General features: G+C 32.5%; 1 protein-coding gene and 1 pseudogene across 1 annotated transcript; both read left to right on the top strand.

Moving 5' to 3' along the window:
* The first annotated feature begins 544 nt into the window (after nt 1-544).
* LOC116011487 lies at nt 545-654 on the top strand (annotated as a pseudogene).
* A 324-nt stretch (nt 655-978) lies between these two features.
* LOC116011166 (probable amino acid permease 7) lies at nt 979-4199 on the top strand. The gene is made up of 7 exons (XM_031250689.1): nt 979-1829; nt 2070-2303; nt 2461-2554; nt 2721-2938; nt 3047-3180; nt 3297-3524; nt 3629-4199. The coding sequence occupies exons 1-7, from the start codon at nt 1703-1705 to the stop codon at nt 4028-4030; spliced, it is 1437 nt and encodes a 478-aa protein (XP_031106549.1). The 5' UTR covers nt 979-1702; the 3' UTR covers nt 4031-4199.
* The last annotated feature ends 19268 nt before the right edge of the window (nt 4200-23467 follow it).

Raw genomic sequence — 23467 nt, 5'->3', positions numbered from 1 at the left:
TTCTTAGGTATAAACTTGAAATTCAATAAAAAAATTATCAAAATCTCACTAATGAAATTGCTATTGGCGAAGGTTTTACTTATGCATTCACCCAAAAATTCAGGATATGAGTGGACTGCTACCGTATATGTGGCATGGCTCTTTACTTGTTACATTTCAGTCAATGTTGGGTAATAAACAACCATGAACCATGGCGAGCAATGAGAATCCAATTCATGAAGGTCCAAAAACCCTCCATTCAATTCCCTCAAGGCCTGCCTAATACAAGCAGGGTCATCATACAAGCCCTTTGCAGAGCTATTTTTAACATATCTATTCTTCTATCTACTATCTAATAAGAGCCTTATCTATTTATCTGCTATAGGAATAAGAGCCAATAAAGTTAGGTCCACACATATTAATGTACATTCAGTATAAAAATAATATATTTCTAATATATTAAAATATACTTTTTGTTATGATCCACACAACATTATGTGAACCGTGGTCCACACAATAATTTGCCTTAAAATAAGGAGTAATCAATTTGCTCATAATATAAATAATCGATTGGGGCAATGACGTAGCTAGTGAGGTTCTAACCAAGGTGCGTCTATCGCTGGTTGAAAACTATTTCCAAATCCCCTCTATGGGAAAATTATGCCATGGACATGGACCTGAGTCTATGTTTATAATTTTAGTGTTCACAATTTATATATGTAATTTTGAACTCTATGCTCATAATATAGAATTATGAAATTGTGAACATAGAATTATGAAATTGTGAACATAGAGTTATAAAAGTGTGAACATGAAGTTATAAAATTATAAACATGTAGTTATGTGTTAACATAGACCCGAATCCACCTTGCAAGGTGGACCTGAGTCCATAGCATAACAACTGCCCTCTATGGCCCTGGCTCTGCTTGGGCCGTAGAGATTTTGCAAATAATCGATTTAAGCCCAAATATTTGTAAAACCTCCCGCTCAGACCCAAAAGAAAACGCAATTCATCCCAATACAATAACTCAATAAGTCCATATACAGGCCCAAAAGCAATGGTCTCAGAAACCCTAGCTCTGCACACCACCGGCGACCTGCCTCCATATCGCCGCCGTCGCCGCCTCCTTCTTCCGCATTCATCAATTTTTCTGAAAAAAAAAGTTTAGATCTTAGCTCCATCCCCTCAAAAACCCAGATTTCACCCCCCAACCTCCTTTCTCTGAAAAAAAAAAAACCAATCTTCAAACCTCCATCAACCTCCGCCGCCGTATCTCCGACAAAATCCAGCCCCCACTGCCGCTGTTTGCTTCCACCGTGCGACACCTCTATCGATCCCACCACCACCAAAAAATCTCCAACCCACCACCAACACCAAGACCTCTTGGATAAGTTGCATCCACCACCAAGCAACTAAAGACGAAAGAGACTGCTCACGAGTCATGCCCTCCCAAGATGCTTATTGGTTCAAAATTTCAACGTCAAAATCTTAGGTAGTCTAAAGAGTCAAAATACACAAATGTCTTATCCAATTATCTTATGCGTGTGGGTCTTTTCGTTTCGTTTCGTGGAAGTTATTTTTTATTTTGCACTTGCTTTACCAAGACTATTGGTTGGGCATGGCGGAATAAAGAAATAAACACGCCAATAATATAGTCTGGGAAAGCCGAGAACACGGAGCCACAGAGTGCATCAAAGGCAGAGATATCGTTCGTTACAGGTTATGGGATTTGATGAAGAGGAAGAGGTTGATAGTGTTAAGATGCCCTTGTTGCAGCATACGCGCTCTTCTCCTTCATCATCGTCAACTCCACCAACTGAAACTATCAAGGATCCACTCAAAAGAACTGGTAGTTTTTCTTTCCTCTTTTTATTTATTTATTTATTTATTTATTTATTTTGTTTTGAAATTTACGAACTTATTTCATCGAACACAAGAGAAATTAGTTTTGTCTAACAGTTTGAAAATTCAAATTTTAGAATTTAGAATTCGGCTTGAAAATGGAGGCTACTTCATGTGCTGTTGAATTCTGCTTTTCATCTTTGTAGAATTAATGAAGTTTTAATTCCGGATTATAATTTCTACTCAGGAAACGAATGGACTGCTTTGGCACATATAATCACAGCAGTGATAGGCTCAGGTGTGCTATCATTAGCTTGGAGCATGGCACAACTAGGATGGATTGCAGGTCCATTGTCCATGCTGTGTTTTGCTTCTGTAACGATTATTTCTGCATTTCTTCTCTGCAACTGTCACAAATCCACTGACCCAGAGTGCACCATCCGCCATGGCTCTTACCTTGATGCAGTTACGTCAATTTTAGGTGAGCAATGAGCATGATGAAAGTATGAAACTTTAGGCCTTTGGCACTTCTTTCTGCTACTATTGCTTCTCCAAAACTTTTCGGGATCAAGATAACACTAATTTAGTAATTTACCATGTTTCTTTGTGACTTAACGTGCTTTATTCTGTATGATCAGGAAAGAAAAGCGCTTGGTTTTGTGGCATCGTTGTTCAAATTAACTTCATCAAGGTTGCAATTGTGTATACAATCACCACTGCTAGTAGCATCGGGTATGCCAAAAGTTATATGATGTTCCTTTACAATATTTGCAGCCACTTGATACTGAAGTTTTAGGACGTGCGAATTGCTTTTCCATGTAACCTCATTTATCTAGCAACAACATTTAAGCATTCAAAACAATTGGCTACTAGTGATCTATCGCTCCTTTTATTGCAGAGCAATACAAAAATCAAACTGCTATCAATATGAAGGGCATGATGCTGCTTGTGGTGGGAATTCAAATACAAAACATATGGTTATATTTGGAGCGGTTCAAGCTCTAGTGTCTCAAGTTCGTAATTTTCAAAACACAAAGTGGCTCTCCGTAGTTGCAGCAATCATGTCTTTCACCTATTCTTTAATTGGAGCAGGACTAGGCTTGGCGAAAGTAATTGGTAGGTTATCCATGTCCAAACAATCATTCATTACCGAACCATCTTCATTTTAAAATTGATGGGCGTTCCATGCACATAAACTTACACGTTGCGAATTATAATTTTCAGAGAATGGAGAAATAAAGGGTAGCATTACTGGATTGCCTTCTGACAATGCGATTGAGAAAGTATGGTCAGTTGCACAAGCACTTGGAGACATTGCCTTTGCTTTTCCATTCTCTCTTGTTTTCTTAAACATACAGGTTAGGTGCACCAATTTTACTATCATGGAGAATTAAACATTTTCTCTTGAACAAGAATAACCGATAGTGAAATGTTTAATTAATTATATGATTGGAAAAACATCGAATATGTGAAGGATACATTGAAGGAAACTCCTCCAGAAAAGGCGACCATGAAAAAAGCGTCAACGATAGCAGTTTGCATTACAACTCTCTTCTACCTATGTTGTGGCGGATTTGGTTATGCAGCCTTTGGGACCAACACGCCTGGGAACCTTTTGACAGGATTCGGTTTCTATGAGCCATACTGGCTAGTCGATATCGCAAATGCATGTGTCGTGGTTCATCTTGTTGGAGCATATCAGGTACATTCTACTTCTTCTCCAAATTACCTCACTCTGCTAGCATTACTCAATTAACAATCTCTCTCTCTCTCTCTCTCTCGCTATTGTCGTATGTGCATTCTTAGGTATTCAGCCAGCCATTGTTTGCAAATTTCGAGAGCTGGCTTGGGAGGAAATTCCCGGAGAGTGACATTGTGCACAGAGATTATGATCTGAAGCGGTTATTGTTACCAGGTTTTAGGTTAAATTTACTGAGATTGGTTTTCCGAACTGCTTATGTTGTTACAGTCACTGGAATCGCGGTACTATTCCCCTACTTCAACCAGGTTGTCGGATTTTCAGGAGCAATAACCTTTTGGCCAGTAGTAGTGTATTTCCCAGTGGAGATGTATCTAAAGCAGAAAAGAATAGAATCCTGGACGACCATCAAGGTTGTTCTTCGTACATATACCTATATATGTTTGGTTGTCATTGTATTTGCCTTTGTAGGCTCTGTCAGAGGGTTGATAGTTGCAAGGTTCAGCTAGAGACTCTCCACCACTCCCAGAAGGATGTTCAGTCCAATAGCAAATGTAAATATTCTGTTCAAATTTCTTGTGTTTAAGGAAGAGTGTGGCATGCAAAATGCTGTTAACAACTCTTGCCTAAACAGTGTATTTATTGAAAGAAGATATATACACAAGAATTATTTTCATATTTGGTTGCACAACTAGTAAATCATTGGCAAATTATAACATGGACTACGGTTTCCATGGTAGATTCAGTATGTAAATTGTGACGAGTCCACTTTGCAAGGTGGACTCGGGTCCATGGTATAACGATTGGCAATCATGTGACCATATCTCCTTATGTATTTTGTTTGGATGTGTCGCGGTGAGTTTGTCTTAGTATACAAACACATGTGAATGAGAATCCTATTAAAAACAATCGATATAATCAGATGGCTTTTGAAATGTCTAGTTTATCATTTATTTTGTTTAATGTAGACAATATTGTACTTATTTCTAATTCTATATCTATAATGATTTTGCAAATTTGCTTGTATATCTCATTTAGTTTGATGATATATGATGCTTAATTCATTAATGTTAAAATTTTAGAAAATTTTAAGCAAAAATGACAAAATGTGCACTTTGTAACATGCAGAGTATTTTGATCATATCTCTTTTATGACGAAGTCTAATTGAGGTGATTCAAGTGTCCATTAAAAATTACGACAATTCTCTACAACTTTCTTCTTTTAAGAGTTTTTAAAGATTGAAGATAAATCCATGTCAAACTTATAGGCAGGTTTTGATACACCATGTACACAACCATATGACATGCTAATAGTATTTTGTGTTGGAAAATGAGCTAAAATGGCATCTTAAGATAGCTGAGAACCACAAATTCTCATTGCCTTTGCATTTTCCAACAATAGTCATTTTAGTAATTTACAAATAGTTGTGAATGTTAAATAGCTGGAAGCAATACCAGCTTTAAAAAATCGCTAGGCGCCCTTTTAATTTTTTTTTTAAAAAAAAAATATTTTAATTGTTAATAATTGTAAAGTGTTTAATATTTTAAGTCTTTACTCTTTAATAGTTAAATAGTTAATACTTAACAAGTTAATAGTTACTACCTATTAAGTTATTAAATTAGTTATTATTTATTAATTATTAGTGTATTATTACGTATTAGTTTAATTTAGTTATTACTTATTACTTATTATTTTATTAATTTATTACTTATTAGACTATTAGAGTATAAGTTAATACATTATAACATTAATAGTTTAAATGTTTAAGATTTAAAATTACTAAAATATTTAAAAAAAAAAAAAAAAAAAAAAAAAAAAAAAATAAAAAAAAATTTTAAAAAAAAAAAAAAAAAAAAAAAAAACTGCCCAGCCGGCCGGCCGCCTAGACGGGCTAGGCGCTTGGTCGCGGAGGAGGCTGATTCCGGTCTTTCTCGACTCGATCTAGGCGCGAATTTTGCAACACTGAACAATACTAAATAACAAATTTAAGTTCACGGGTTTGAATCTTTGCTTATACCCTGAGCGGAGTAGTCTAGTGGATAATTAGATCCAACTCATCAATTTGGTTTGTGGTTGAGCTCTAGAGAGAAAATTATCAAAATGATCTTTGAATATAATGATTTCAGAACTTTAGTCATCAATTTTTAATTCCATCTAAATAATACCATGAGTCCATGATACATATTTTAATCCTTTTGAAAACTAAGAGAGTGTGTTGATTAAGTGTGTTTTTTTTTTTTTTAACATCTTTGTGAGATGTTCTAATAATGTATTTGGTTTTACACTTCAACTGTTTTGCAACTGCATACCATACCAACATTAATGACCAGGGACGGAGCCACGTTAAGGGTAGGGGCCTCCCACCCACCCACCCTTACCTCCACTTTTAAATTTTTTAGTAAATATATATATGCATATATTAATATAATGGGAATAAAATATACTTTTAGAGTCTTTACACCCCCGCCCCCTCCCCCCCTCCAAATATTTTTTTTTTAATTTATTATTTTTATATTAAAAGAACTCAAAATATATATTAAAATTCAAATTCATTAAATAAAAAGAAATAAATCAAACAATTAAAGTCACCATTTTTTTTATTTTCTTATTTCAAAAATCTCTAAATTTGAGATATATATGCTTAGCTTTAGTCTTATTAGTTATGTTTATTAATTAATTAGAGATTTAATGTGTGTTTAATTATTTATTTACACTTTTAATTACATTTGCTAGTTTACATGATTAATTTTGAAATTGAAAAAAAATTAATATTAATTATTTACTTTGTGATCTTGGTTTTCACCTTCATCTCTTAAAATATTTAGTTAATCAGTAAAATGTATATCACTTAATTATGGGAAAAAAATGGTGACATAATAATTGACAATAATATTGACTTTTTTCCTTCTTCTATTATTCTTGACACATAATTAAGATAGATTTACACCGAAATATTAAGTTGAGAAGGCCAACATTATAATATACAAATAATTTTTTATGTAATTTATATGAGTTAATTCCATTTTTGGTCCTAGATTTATAGGTGACATTCCACTTTTAGTCATTTTTTTTTCTAAAATATCCACTTTTGGTCCTAGTATTATTGTGGCATGACCATTTTTGGTTCTCCGTCAAGAAAATCATTGAAATGCCGTTAAATACAATGACATTTTGATCTTTTTTATACAAAGTAGGTTGACTCGCTAGATTTTTTATGTTTATTTTTTGAAAAAAAATCAAAATCGAAGACTGAAATGCTCTTTTATTTTGCAAAATTTAAACCTTTTTGTAGATGGAGGACCAAAAATGGTCATGTCACAATAATACTAGGATCAAAAGTGGATGTTTTGAAAAAAAAAAGGACTAAAAGTGAAATGCCATCTATAAATCTAGGACCAAAAATGGAATTAACTCTAATTTATATTGAGGGGAATGAAGTAAGTCATATTATAGATTTATAGTATATACTCCCTCTGTCCCATTTTACCTGTCCTATTTACTATTCATTGGTCAAATCAACTCTTTCTTCTTTGCTTATTTTCTTTAGTAATTTTTAATTTAATTTTTTGTGTTTAATAGTACTTTTAATGTAGTTTTTAAATATATAAATTTTATATATTAATGCTAAACTTAATATTATGAAAAATTAGATTAAAAATTACTTCAGTCAAGCCTCGTTAAACGAACCAGACAACCATTTTGAGACGGAGGTAGTAATATTTAATCCCAATAAAAATTGGAGAAACAGTATCATATCCATTAAGTTTTAAAATTACAACGAGCTTTATATTCCTTTCCTTTCTTTAATTAAAAATAAAAAATAAAAAAATTAAGAAAGCTTTCCTATTCCTAATCCTAATCAAATATAAATAAGGGCTATAAATAAAGTTAAGTAGGCTTGTAGTTCTCTATCTGTGTCTCCCTTAGTTATCAAAATACATCGATCGGCTGCGATCTCCGATCCTGAAATTCATTGGTTCCATCATATCAATGGAGTCACATGTAAACTTCCGACCCTCGATCAGATCTTCGTTTGAGTCGAGCTTATGTTTTGGGCTCGCCGGTCCAAGAACGGTGGTAATTATAGAAGTTGCTTTGAAATACAAACGTTGGATATTCTTCAGAAATCGGCGGGGCCAGGTTGTTGATTTCTACGAGATAAACTCCCACTCCTACGCTTGTTTCGATTCTCCTGGGTTGTCGTATTCTGACTTGAGAGCCCGAATTCGTCTGTGGATGCCGGGAATGTCTCGCTCCTTACGCAACCAACTTTCCCACCGAATCTTCGTGTACGCGCAACAAGTTGCACTTGCCAATGCCCGCCACCGCCTGAATGAGAATGGCGGTGCAAATAAAGTCACGGCTTTTGTGGAGATTGAGGAGCCACAACTGCAACCCTCAGACAATGACCAAGGACAAGATTTCACGGGCTTGCGGGTTGATCTTGATGATGATGATGATGGAATAATCTTATATTTTCCTAATAATTTCATCGACCATTATTATGACGATGATGATGATGATGACTCGTCGAAACCACCAAGGGGTTTGAGTTGGGATGAGATTAACGGGTTGAAGCAAGAAAGATTCAGAAGGATAATACTACCGTTGCAGAGGAGAAATCATTGATGTGTTCAATTTGTTTGGAAGAGTTCTCTGCGGGTGTTAAGATTATGCCATTGTCATGTTCTCACACCTTTCACCATAACTGCATTGCTTCATGGCTCCAGAAACAGGCAAGCTGCCCGCTTTGTCGATTCGACGTCACGCAACAATGCTAATCACCATCTTTAAGAGTGTTTGCTAGTAATGAAATCATTTGATATATCTTATTTTCTCTTATACAACTATTGCTTGTCAAAATCATGTCTCGTCCTATCACTTTATAGGTCCGTGACATGGCAAAAAATAATCGATCTTATCTGAGGTTAACATATATTTTAATGTCTAAAGTTTAATTTACATATAAGAAAAAGAAATGCAAATGTCAAATAATGTGAAATAAGATTAATAAGTTTTAATAATTTTGCATACACAATAATAATCATTAAAAAAGATTGTAAGTGCTTTCCTAAATGCAAAATATCAATATTTGTATCAGTGTGTTCATAAATAAATAATATAATTATAAAGTTTATAAAAATGAATAAACAATTTAAAATCAAATAAACTTACCAACAATAACATTTATACAACAAAACTTACAAATAGGATTATCATTGTTAGCATATAGCATATAAACATAAATGTGCAATCCAATTATTGACATTTTGTTGAAATGGATCAAATGCTTCAATTTGATATCAAAGTCACTCATGTCAAAGATTATGGTTCGAATCTCTGTCCAATTCAATAAAAAAAAGACTATGATCCACGTGTTACTTTAAGTGAAATGGAACAAATACTTTAATTCTCATCATATTTTACAATCATCCTATCACTATATATTTCGTCCCCAAATATGAAAATTCTTTCTAACCCGGATGCGGACCTTCTAATGTGAGACAGGAATTCTAATTTCTAAGAAAGCAAGATTGTTGAGGCGGGCTCAATTTTGAAAGATTATTTATGAGTTAATTTCATTTTTTGTCCTAGATATATATGTGACAGTCTACTTTTTTATTAGAACATCCACTTTTGATCCTAGTATTATTGTGACAAAATCATTTTTGGTCCTTTATCAACAAAACAGTTTAAATATCGTTAAATACAAGAACATTTCAGTCTTCAATTATTAATGTTTTCAAAAAAAAATAAACACAAAAAATATAGCGGTTCAACATACTTTGTATAAAAAAGATTGAAATGTCTTTTTATTTAATGATATATATTTCAACGATTTTGTTAATAGAGGACTAAAATTGGTCATGCCACAATAATACTAGGGCCAAATGAGGATGTTATAATAAAAAAGGGCTAAAAATGGATTGTCCCTTATAAATCTAGAACTAAAAATGGAATTAGCTGGATTGTTTATTTAATAATGACAATTTTAAGTTTAATGCTTATAAGTTTATTGATATTCTTAGTTTTGATAGGTCAAAGAGGGATTTTATCTTGTCATTCCAAAAAAAAGTTTAAATATATTTATTTTTATAATTAACAGAATCTAAATTCACTCAAAGTTATTACTTATCTGTTATTTTCATATTACTTTTTCATTTCCTGTTTCATATTATCTTCTAGCCAAATCAACTTGCATTTTTACCCACATGAATTAATGGTAAACACTGAACTCATATATACAAAAAGAAAAGAAAAGAAAAAGATAGAATAGTAGGGTTTCCTCAGTCACCCAAAAAAGAAAGGAACATAGAGCAAGAGAAAGCTGATACACACGCATGGACTTGGTGAAGGCATCTGTGTGTTGGATATTTAGTAGGATAGAAATAAACACGAATTAAAGAAGACAAAATTGAATAATAATACTTGAAGGTATATGAATTGGGCTCTTTTTAATTTTAATTTTTTTTTATCATTAATCAAAGTAATATACTAATATGATATCTTGATTGCAACCATCAAATTTAGTTGTTTTAACAAATTCGATCAATCACAAAGGTGAAAGCAATAGAAAATTTGTCTAATAAGTGTTCTACAAAGAAACACAATTGACAATTCTAAAAGCATCATCCAATAACAAATTTAGAAGTTATTTTTGATTAGGTGATGTGAAAGAAGGAGAGACTAAGCAAGATGAGAGATGAGATGTTGCAAGAAAGTGAATTTTTTTTCCTCATACCTCCTATCTCACTTGGCAAAAAAACCTGTTTGACTATCGGGTTGCCTAATGAAGTTAGGCAATTGAGAAGTAAGAAAATGAAGAAAAACAATGTTCTTGGAAGGAAAGGATCTGAAAATCGAAAGAAGTTTTCGAATGGAATGAGACATCATAATATACTCCCAGAGCGATTAAGGCACTAGAATATATTCTCATTAGAGTTTTTTTCGAGTTAAAGATTGACTTTTCCAGGTGAAGATCTCATAAAATATATTATATTTATTAATTAATATAATGAATTTTTGATCAATTTTATAAATATTTGATATGTGAATAAGTTAAATATTAAATTTAAATTTTTGTTATCATTATGAAAATAATGATTATGCAAGTTACAAAAACTTTCTATATTCTCCTTCATTACTATGGGTTTAAGAGAACATAGATGGGGGATCTTTGACAATAAACTTTAATACCATCCGAGGTGCTTCAAATTAAATATAGTGGTTTTGTTACATTTAGTCATAAACTTTCAAATTGACTACCTGTGGACTGTGGTCTTTCGACTTTCAAATTGTTACCATCTGTGGTCCAATTTAACCACTCATGGTCTTTCAACTATCAAATGTTAATCAATCATGGTCCTTCCACTAGGACTATAGCTGGTTAAATTTTGAAAATTGAAGGATCATAGATAGTTAACTTGAACCACGGATAATTATAAATTGAAAGTCGAGGAACTAAAAGTAGTCAATTTTAAAGTTTAGGACTAAATGTGGCAAAATGACTATACTCAGAGAACCTATATGATATTAACTAGGAACAATAAGCATATAATTGAATTTTCATCCATTGTCAATATATATATGATATAAAATTTTGGACTAAACTACTACAAAATTTATGAAAGAATTTAATTTTTACAAACTAAAAATATCAAATTACTCCCTTGGCGTGAATTTCTCATAAAAGTAATATGAGAAATTTGACATCTTGTATCTTAAAAGTTATGGTTTAATCACCCTTGTTGGCTTAGTAAGGGAAATGATTTTTTTAAAAATAGTGTGTTTTATAAGACCGTGACCAAGTGTTTCATTGTTTGTATTAATTCTTAGGTTACTTATATCTAATAAAAGAGACTGCTTTTCTGAGTTTCTTGAATTTTTTTTTTTACAAACATTTTCAATATTTACTTTTTTCATTTCTTCTATTATTCTTGACACATAATTAAGATAGATTTACACCGAAAGATTAAGTCGAGAAGGCCAACATTTTAATATATAACTAATTTTTTATTTTTTTCATGGCAAATTTTTTTATGTAATTTATATTGAGGGAAAGTAAGTCATATTATGGTACATAATATTTAATATTTAATCCCAATAAAAATTGGACAAGCATGCAGTATCATATTCATTAAGTTTTAAAATTTCAACGTGCTTTCCTAATTCCTATTCCTTTCCTTTTTTTTTTTTTTTTAGAAAGCTTTCCTATTCCTAATCCTAATCAAAATATAAATAAGGGCTATAAATAAAGTTAAGTAGGGTTGTATGTAGTTCTCAGTATCATCTATCTGCGTCTCTCTTAGTTATCAAAATAATCGCATGAAATTTGGCGCGCGGCGAAAGTGCAGTGCGGTACGATCGATCTCCTTCTCCTTCAATTCATATCAATGGCGACACCTGTACACTTCCGACCCTCGATCAGATCTTCGTTTGAGTCGAGGTTGTGTTTTGGGCTGTCCGATCCAAGAACGGTGGTAACTATAGAAGTTGTTTTGAAATACAAACGGAGGATATTCTTGAGAAATCGGCGGGGCTATCTTATTGATTTCTACGAGATAAACTCCGACTTCAACGCTTGTTTCGATTTTCCTAAGTTGTTGATTTGTGAGTTGAAAGCCAAAATTGGTCAGTGGATGTCCGGACTGTCTCCCTCCTTATGCGCCCAGCTTTCCCACCGAATCTTCGTGTACGCCCAACAAGTTGCATTTGCCAATGCCCGCCACCGCCTCAATGACAATGGCGGTGCAAATAAAGTCATGGCTTTTGTGGAGATTGAGGAGCCAGAACTGAAACCAACAGACAATGACCGAGTACAAGATTACACGGGCGGCGTGCGGGCTGATCTTCATGATGATGGTGGAATAATCTTATATTTTTCTAATAATGAGGAGTCGTCGAAGCCACCAAGGGGTTTGAGTTGGGATGAGATTAACGGGTTGAAGCAAGAAAGGTTCAAGAATGGTACTGATTCAGAAGAGGAATCATTGATGTGTTCCATTTGTTTGGAAGAGTTCTCGACGGGAGTCAAGATTACGCCATTGCCATGTTCTCACACCTTCCACCATAACTGCATTGCTTCATGGCTCCAGAAACATGTAAGCTGTTCACTTTGCCGATTCGACATCACGCAACAATGCTCATGACCATCTTTAAAACTATTAGCTAGTAATGAAATTATTTGATGTATCTTTTTTCTCTTATGCAATTACAGCTTGCCAAAATCATGTCCAATCCTAGGTTCGTAACATTGCAAAAAATAATAGATCTTACTTGAAGTTAAGATCATGGTTGCAGTAGGCGCTAGGCGCTAGTCGGGCGGTAGACTAGTGCCTAGTGCCTAAGCGGTCTGGACGGCGCCTAGACGGTAACTAGGCAGTTCTGGGCAGCAATCTATAAAAACAATAAATTAATTCATGTGTGTGGGTGTATGTCATATATTTTATTATATATATTATACGCATATCTCTTACTTCTCTTACTTATATAAATAAATAAATTTAAATATATATAAATATAATAATAAAATTAACAAGGCCTCAAGTTAACTCTGCTAACTCTGCCGAGTTGGGCGAGTTAACTCGGCCAAATTCGGCCTAGTCCAGGGAGAAAGACGAGAATGGAAAGCTTTTTCTAAGAAGTGAAAAAAATAAGAAGATTTTAAAAGTTGGACTAAAATAGAAAAAGAGCATTTAAGACTTATATTTGATCTCAGAAAGTAAATTCCACGTGCGTTTGTTGTTATTATTTTTTTCAAACATTAACCACAAATGCAAGTGGGATTAAAAAAATAATAAAATTGTCACCTTCTCTGGCGAAGGAGAAGGCAACAATTTTTCTTTTTAACATCATGAAAGCCGGAACACTCCCCAGAGGCACGTACATCCTTGACCAACCACTAGCTGAGATCGTGGAAGTACTTGAAGATGACGGCTTTGGTGTCCCGGTGTGGCGCCAAGTAGGGAGCGAGAGTTAAAACCATTGGGTATCCACCTTCCAGCTGATCAAAAAAACAAATATGCCACTTTATCTTCAATTAAAGAAAATTTATATATATATTACTAACTTTTAATATATATTAGGGGTGCATTGGTCCCTCCAAAGCATGGGCGTTGGTCAAAATTATAGTATATTCGTGGTAAAGTATAATTGAAAGATTTGTTTCGTATCAACTAAAAGTTTAAGTTAATAGTTTGATAATATATTTATCTTTATGGGTCACACTTATGGATCCTTATTCGTGAGATGGATTAGGTCGAGTTGAATCAACATGCAAATGTCATACTTATATGATCAAATGTAGTACTAATTAGGAATAAAATTTTTATCACTTATAAGAAAAAATGTAATACTTTTGAAGAAATATGTATAGTAATAATTTTGCATTTTGATGTAAAAGTATTATATTTTCCATCAAAAGTATTACATTTTTCATAATAAGTAATGTTCCCCTTACTTATAAGGAAAAATATAATACTTTTGAGAAAAAATGTAATACTTTTAAATTGAAATGTAAAAGTGTTACATTTTTCCCTTAAAAGTATTACATTTACCATTATAAATAACAAAAATAATTTTATTCATGATTAGTATTACATTTGAGCATATAAGTATGACATTTGTGCGTATAAGTATCATATTTTCACATTAACCCGACCCGTCTCACGGTGGGACGGTCTCACTACACAAGTTTTTGCCATTCGTGGTAAAGTATAATTGAAAGTTTTGTTTCGTATAAACTAAAAGTTTAAGTTGATAGTTTGATAATACATTTATGTTTATGTTATATATGATTAATACATCCCATGCAAACAAGCTATCAATAGTTATATCGTGGATCATAATGCATATGCACACAACACATCCCTATTTTTTCTCATTAAATTTTTTCAACTTAAATTTATTTTTCTATTTTTACAAATAAAATTGATGTATAAAAAATATATCATTAAAAAGCTCTAATTTAGATATTTTCAATGACAACCATATTGATATATTTTTAAAAAAAAATTTAAAAAAAAATCTATAAGTACATTGTACATAAGGTCATTATTTTACTGTAATGTTTTTGTATATTAAAGTAAATCAGTCTTATTAGAAGCTGTGCATTCTTATACAAAATATCGTACATTCCTATATTGAATGTGTGCATCGGTAATTCTCTGATTGTGCATTCAAACACCGTCAAAAAATTCTAAGATATACATCCAAATGTCCAATATATTTTGTTATTCAAATTACTCTATAAAAAACTTGAAATTGATCGAGCTAAGAGAAAAAAGTATTTATAAATATCATACCAATATATAATATGTGTGATTTAATGTGTTTTCTATTCGAACTATTTTATCTAATTAAGTATGTTTTATATTTTGTTATGAATATTTTTAATGTGTTTTGGACCATTTTGATTTCTGGCCAAACCAAAAAGATTTTTAACGTATGTACTCTACCCTTATTTGTAAGTTTTGTTGTATAAATGTTATTGTTTGTAAGTCTATTTGATTTTAAATTCTTTATTCGTTGTACTCCAAAAATTGTTTATTCGTTTTTATAAACTATAATTATTTATTTATATGATGCACTAATACAATTATTGATATTTTACATTTAGAAAAGCACCTACAATCTTTTTTAATGATTATTATTTTGTGTGTAAAATTGTTAAAACTTGTTAATCTTATTTCAAATTATTTGACATTAGTAATTTTATTTTTTAAAATATATATTAACTTCATGTAAGACCTATTATTTTTTGTAATGTCAGGGACCCGTAGAATGATCGGACTAGACATGATTTTGACAAGCAGCAGTTGTATAAGAGAAAAAAAAAGATACATCAAATGATTTCATTACTAGCTAACATTGTTAAAGATGGCCGGCCATTAGCATTCTTGCGAGATGTCGAATCGACAAAGCGGGCAACTTGCCTGTTTCAAGAGCCATGAAGCAATGCAGTTATGGTGAAAGGTGTGAGAACATGGCAATGGCGTAATCTTGACTCCGGCCGAGAAATCTTCTAAACAAATCGAACACATCAATGATCCCTCATCTACAGCAGTACCATTCTTGAACATTTCTTGTTTCAACCCATTAATCTCATCCCAACTCAAACTCCTTGGTGGCTTCGACTCATCATCAATATCATCATCATCTTCCTCATCGTCATCGTCATCATCATCATCGTCATAGTCTGGTTGCAGTTCAGGCTCCTCAATCTCCACAAAAGCCGTGACTTTATTTGCACCCCCATTCTCATTGAGGTGGTGGTCGGCATTGGCAAATGCAACTTGTTGTACGTACACGAAGATTCGTTGGGAAAGGTGGGTGCATAAGGAGGGAGACATTCCCGGCATCCACAGACGAATTTGGGCTCTCAAGTCAGAATACGACAACCCAGGAGAATCGAAACAAGCGTAGGAGTCGGAGTTTGTCTCGTAGAAATCAACAAGCTGGCCCCACCGATTTCTCAAGAATATCCACCTTTTGTATTTCAAAACAACTTCTATAATTACCACGGTTCTTGGATCCGCCACCCCAAAACACAACATTGACTCAAACCAAAATTTGATCGAAGGTAGATAGCGTACATGTGTTGCCATTGATATACGATGGAACCAATATATAATGAATTGAAGGAGAAGGAGATCGTAGTATACCGCACTGAATATCGCCGCCGCGCGCCGAATTGCATGCGGAAATTAAACACAGTCGATGGATGTATTTTGATAACTAACAGAGACACAGATAGATAGATGATACTGAGAACTACAAGCTAACCCTACTACTTATTACGGAGTAATTTATAGCCCTTAGCTTGTTTATATTTTGATTAGGATTAGGAATAGGAAACGGCGGGAAACCTCATGTAATCAACATTACAACAAGTTACAAAATAACCAATTTGTCCTCTAATAATTTGATAAATCAAGATAGATTGTTAATGTTAACAAAATTTATAAGTAAGGGATTTGAACAATCACTTTCAATATAATTAAAGAGAAAAAATTCTATAAAGCAATAATTTATGAATTAAGTACATCTACAATTTAAACATATTTAATTCGCGACTAAAACCGTCATTTTCTTATTTTTAAACTTAATGGATAGGATAATGATATGCTTGTCCAATTTTTATTAGGATTAAATATTTTATACTATAATATGACTTACTTCCCCTTAGTACTAATTACATAAAAAAATTGCCATGAAAAATTAATTATATATTAAAATGTTGGCCTTCTCAATTTAATCTTTTGGTGTAAATCTATTGTAATTATGTGCCAGGAATAATAAAAGAAATGAAAAAGTGAATATTGAAAATGTTTGTAAAAAAAAAATAAGTGAATTCAATAAACCTAACACCTCTGAAAAAAAAATACTCTACCTCTTTCATTTTTTTTTTTTTTTTAGAACACTCTACCTCTTTCATTAGATAAGTATATATTATAGAATATTGGCCCCTTGATATTTTTTATTCTGCATCCCAATCCATCGCCTTGTTAAAGCATGTGCGTAATAAAAATGACTTCCCCAAACCACCCACCAAAAATAATTGAGTTAGATATTTTTTAGACCCTAGTGAATTTCTAACTATACGTTTTATACTTCTTAAAAAGTTCAAATATGTTTCTATGTCTGACTGTAAGGAATGATTTACCATTTCATTGATCGTTGATGTAAACGTTTTATGTTATGAATTAATGGAATAGTTACGTTTACCTTCAAAAAAATTCAAATATATTAACGCAACTTTAATCAGATTGTTTACTTAATAATGATAAGTTTTTAAGTTTGATGTTCATAAGAGCATTCCTAACAAGAAAACTTTGGAAGGTTTTTGCAGGTGGTATTGCACATGTGGATGAGGGAATAAAATGGGTTCTTGTTGGACGCATTAGTTTTTTGTCAGATTCAGTGGACTCCAACACAACAAAAAGAAGGATGTCTCCTGGTGCGCGTGAGGCACATTAAGTGCCCAACCAGGCATGTGCACACCACGCGCTAGGTGGGAGCGTTAAACAACCTTTTTATTATTATAATTTTTTGTTTTTTTAGTTGTTAGACTTGTTTTATTTTTCTCTTTTCTTTTTTCTCATATTTTCCCGCTCTCCTCTCTCATACTTGGCAACCTAAAAAGTCACAAAAAACCTCATGGAGATGCTCTAAGTCTATTGACATTTTTAGTTTTGACAGGACAAAGAGGGATTTTCTTGTCATTCAAAAGAAAAAGTTCGAATATTTTTTATCATGTATAAAGGCTCGGTTTTGAAAATATAAATTCATAAAAATATTAAATTTATATTTTATCTCCGTAATTAAAAGAATCTAAATTCACTCACTCAAAGTACCTACTTAATTACATGTTATTTTCATATTACTTTTTCATATCTTGTGTCATATTACCCTCTAGTCAAATCAACTTGCATTTTTACCCGCATGAATTAATGGTAAACACTGAACTCATATTAAGAAGAAGAAGAAGAAGGATAAGAGTAGGGTTTCTTCGGTCAACCAAAAGACAGGAGAAAAGAGAGGAAGAGAGAGCTGATACACATGCATGGACTTGGTGAAGGCATCTATGTGTTGGATATTTAGTAGGATAGAAATAAACAAGAATTAAAGAAGACAAAATTGAATAATACTTGAAGGCATGAATTGGGTTTTTTTTTTTATCAATCATTAACCAAAGTAATATGATATCTTGATTGTAACCATCAAATTTAATTGTTTTAACAAATTCAATCATAAAGGTGAAAGCAATAAGAAAATTTGTCTAAGTATTCTATACAAAGAAGCGCTAGCATAATTGATAATTCTAAAAGCATTACCAACAATAACAAATTTAAAAGTTTTTTTATGACTTTTTAAGTGATGTGGAAGAAAGAGAGAGTAGACGAGGGAAGAGATCGATGAGATGTTACAAGGAGGTGGGTTTTTGTGGGCCAAATGATTTTTTTTTTCCTCATAGCCTCTATCCCACTATTGTGTTGCCTAATGAAGTTAGGCAATTAATTTAAATTATGAGTTAATTCCAGAAATGGTCATTCGACTATTAACTTTTACCAATTTTTGCCCTCGACTTTTAATTTGATCAAAGTTAATCCCTTAACTATTGATTTTGTACCAATTTTGGTCCTTCTGTTAAATCTATGTTAAATGTGTTAAAATTGAGAGCAAAAATGTAAAACCAAATATTTTAACCTTTCTTCTTCTTCTTTTTTTTTTCTTTTTAACTATTAGTTTTGAACCATTTTTGCTATAAAAAAAAACACCTAATACAACAATAAAATTTACAACAACACTCCACATCCAGTTAGAGAATTTATAAATAAAAAAAATTATTACAGAGTATATATTACATTGCAGTAAACCCAAAAAAAATCAAAAAAAAATTACAAGGAAAAAAATTGATTACATGAAACAATTTAACATAAAATGTAAAAAAAAAATAAATATATTGACTCGCATATAATCTTGCTATTGAGGATGGGAAACAAAGTGAAGAAAAAAGTTAAAATATTTAGTTTTACATTTTTGCCCTCAATTTTAACACTTATTTAACATAGATTTAACAGAAGGACCAAAATTGGTACAAAATCAATAATTAAGGGACCAACTTTGGTCAAATTAAAAATCGATGACAAAAATTGGTAAAAGTCATTAGTCGAAGGACCACTTCTGGAATTAACTCTTTAAATTATTATTAGAATTATGAGAGTAATGAATATGAAAATTACAAAAACTTTCTATAATCTCCTTCGTTACTATGGTTTTAAGAGAACATAGAAGGGGATCTTTGACAAAAAGAGTTAATATCATTTGAGATTCTTTGAATATAGTGATTTTGTTACATTTAGTCTTAATAGATTTTCAAATTGACTATTTTTGGTCCTTTGACTTTGAAATTGTTACCATTTGTGGTCCAATTTAACCATGTACACTTGGTCCTTCAATTATCAAGTGTTAACTAGCAGTGGTCCTTCCACTAGGACTATATCTAGTTAAATTTTGAAAGTCGAGGTACCACAAGTGGTCAATTTGAATGTTTAGGATTAAATGTGGCAAAACCATTATACTCAGAGGACTTAATATGATATTAACTCTTGACAATAAATATATAATAGAGTTTTCATCTGTTATCAATGTATATGATATACGATTTTGGACTACACTATCGCAGAATTTATGAAATAATTTTTACAAACTAAAAATATCAAATTAGTCCTTGGTGAATTTCTCATAGAGTTGATACCATCTGAGGTCCTCCGAGTGTAATGGTTTTGCCACGTTTAGTTCTAAACTTTCAAATTGACCACCCGTGGTCCTTTGACTTTCAAATTGTTACCATTCGTAGTCCAAGTTAATCACTCATGGTCCTTCAACTATTAAATTTTAACCAACCATGGTCCTTTCAAGAGGATCACAACTGGTTATATTTCGAAAGTTGAAGGACCATGGGTGGTTAATTTGGACCATAAATGGTTAAATTTGAAAGTTGAAGGACCACAGATGATCAATTTGAAAGTTTAGGACTAAACGTAGCAAAAACACTATATTCAAAGGACTCCATGTGACATTAACTCATCTATACTATTAATAAAAACAATATCCTCAGTTGTAACTTCCCGCCCAAAACAGATCGATAGTATTATGGTTTGCGTAATATTGTAAAATATGGTAATACAATTCCTATCCCTAATACAATTGTAAATTAAAATAGAATTCCTAATAAAATATATTCTTCTCTACGTTCATATTCGTAATACAATTCTAGACTAGAATTACTAATTAATGGTAGTAAGTCAGTATATATATTTCTCTGCAATGCAATCTATACTATTAATAAAAGCAATATCCTCAGTTGTAACTTCCCGCCCAAAACAGACGGTACTATTAATAAAAACAATATCCTCAGTTTTAACTTCTCGCCCTAAACAGCCGATAGTATTATGGTATGGTTTGCGTAATATTGAAAATTTGGCATAATTCAACCCGCAAGGCCAACCAATTTTCTGAACGACATTCGTGCATGCAGGTGTCAAGCCTTTTTAAGTTCATTTTGGGATTTCATTTGCACCCCCCCCCCCTGCGCGCGAGAGAGAGCCTCTATGCTATACAATTCAATAAGCCTTAGAAAAACTCTTGTATAAGTAGTGATGCAAACCACTTCTCAAACCAATGTGGGACAAAAGTTACTTGAAAGGTTTTTCTCTATATTTTTTTAACTCAAATGGGTCAACTTTGAGAACCAATTTCTCATTCACCCATTATCAGTTTTGAGCGTACAATATATCAATCTTTTCGTCTAACTACGAAAAACACGAATCCACTTTGATCCGACCCAAATCGAAAGTGGACCCCACATATATTTGTACCACAATATTGCCAGTAAAATGCCATTTTATGCTAATTTTTTTCCAACAGTTATTTGTCCAGAGAATATCAACGTGTTGAAGGAAGAAGATGATATATAGTGAAGGGCAATATCATCTTCACTATATATCATCTTCTTCCTCCAACACAACGCTCTACGGTCAACCAACAATTACTCAACTGATTATCACATTACTCCCATGTAAATTTTTCTCTAATATAGTTATACTTACTGAATATCAAAATATAAGTGTACATCAAGATCTTGCAATAACTAACCAACAAGTAATTAAATTAATGAATATGATGCAATAATGTAAATTATCTACTTATTGCGTTTATACATTTATTTTAGAACACTGAATTTTTGTGATATTTATTGCATGCAAGGAAGACTCATACTATAATTGCATTTATACACTTATTCATACTCATATTCGATGATATAATTTATTTAATTGTATATCGATTCAAATATTTCTTAAAATATTATAACAAATTCATTCCGTGCAACGCACGGGTGAAAATACTAGTTTCTCATAAAGTAACATGAGAAATTTGACATATTGTATCTCAAAAATTCTGGTTTAATTACCCTTGTTCGTTTAGTAAGGGAAATAAAAAAAAAATAAAAAAAAACTTTTAAAATAGTGTTTCATTTTTGAAAGTATCTATTCATAACTACTTAGTGCATCCACTTAGGCTCGAACCCACCACCTTTCATATAAAGGAAAGGGTTTGATGCCATTGGACTACAAGACCCTAATCAAGTGTTTCCTTGTTTGTATTGATTATTAGGTTACTTATCTAATGAAAGAGAATCTTTTTCTAAGTTTCTTATATTATTCTTGACACATAATTACGACAGATTTACGCAGAAAGATTAAGTTGAGAATGCCAACATTTTAATATGTAACTATGTTTAACAATTATACAACTCTGATTGAGATGAGATTTGAACCTAAGACATTTCTCATAGAAATTATGGCTAAGTTAAAAGTTAACGGAATATTCCGTTACTAAAAGGAAGAAAATAATATAATAGAGGATAAAGCAAGAAAATCATAAAACATTACTAAAATCAAATTAATATGAACCATTCGTTTATATAAATAATTACACCAACATTTTTTTTCTTCTCGTTAGAACCCTAACTTTATTGGCTCTTATTAAGATTGTAGAGGTAGATTATGTTGAAACTTGATAGTGATTGTTTCAATCCCTACTTCTAAATTATATTTTGTTAAGATTAAAAATTTATCATAATTTGTCAAATTATTAGACTACAAATTGGTTATTTTGTATTTTTGTAACTTGTTGTAATGTTGATTACATGAGGTTTCCTATTCCTAATCAAAATATTTAAACCCAAAAAGAATTGGACAAGCAGTATCATATCCATTAAGTTTGAAAATTTCGACGAGATTTCCTTTAAAAAAAAAAAAAAAAAAAAAAAAAAAAAAAAAACAGGTTTCCTATTCCTAATCCTAATCAAAATACAAACAAGCTAAGGGCTATAAATTATATTAAGTAGTAAGCTTGTAGTTCTCAGTATCATCTATCTATCTGTGTCTCTGTTAGTTACCAAAATACATCCATCGACTGTGTTTAATTTCCGCATGCAATTCAGCGCGCGGCGGCAATATTCAGTGCGGTATAGTACGATCGATCTCCTTCTCCGGCCTTCTCTTCAATTCATTATTGGTTCCATCGTATAGTATCCTATCATATCAATGGCGACGACACATGTACACTATATATCTACCTTCGATCAAATTTTCGTTTGAGTCGATGTTGTGTTTTGGGGTGGCCGATCTAAAAACGGTGGTAATTATAGAAGTTGTTTTGAAATACAAACGGTGGATATTCTTGAGAAATCGACGGGGCGAACTTGTTGATTTCTACGAGACAAACTCCGACTCCTACGCTTGTTTTGATTCTCCCAGGTTGTCGTATTTTGACTTGAGAGCACAAATTCGTCTGTGGATGCCGGGAATGTCTCCCTCCTTATGCACCCAACTTTCCCAACGAATCTTCGTGTACGCACAACAACTTACATTTGCCAATGCCGGCCACCGCCTCAATGACAATGGCGGCGCAAATAAAGTCACGGTTTTTGTGGAGATTGAGGAGCCACAACTGCAACCAACAGACAATAATGAGCAAGTACAAGAGTGCACGGGAATGTGGGCTGATCTTGATGATGATGATGGAGTAGTCTTATATTTTGGTAATAATTTCATTGATGACGATGACGAGGACGATGATGATGACAACGACATGAGTCGAAGCCACCAAGGAGTTTGAGTTTGGATGAGATTAATGGGTTGAAGCAAGAAAGGTTCAAGAATGGTACTGTTACAGAGGAAGGTGTTCGATTTGTTTGGAAGAGTTCTTGGTGGGAGTCAAGATTACGCCATTGCCATGTTCACACACCTTTCACTATAACTGCATTGCTTCATGGCTCCCAAAACCCGGCTTTGCCGATTCAACCTCACGCAAGAATGCTAATGACCATCTTTAAAACTGTTAGCTAGTAATAATGAAATCATTTGATGTGTCTTTT

This window comes from Ipomoea triloba, chromosome 2 (genome assembly GCF_003576645.1).
Source record: "Ipomoea triloba cultivar NCNSP0323 chromosome 2, ASM357664v1".
Lineage (NCBI taxonomy): Eukaryota > Viridiplantae > Streptophyta > Magnoliopsida > Solanales > Convolvulaceae > Ipomoea > Ipomoea triloba.
This window is presented reverse-complemented; position numbering and strand designations above follow the sequence as displayed.

Coding starts and splice junctions, on each gene's coding strand:
- LOC116011166 (XM_031250689.1), top strand. CDS start 1,703: ATGGGATTTGATGAAGAGGAAGAGGTTGATAGTGTTAAGATGCCCTTG. Junction 2,304..2,460: donor TGCAGTTACGTCAATTTTAG/GTGAGCAATGAG, acceptor CTGTATGATCAG/GAAAGAAAAGCGCTTGGTTT. Junction 2,939..3,046: donor AGGCTTGGCGAAAGTAATTG/GTAGGTTATCCA, acceptor TATAATTTTCAG/AGAATGGAGAAATAAAGGGT.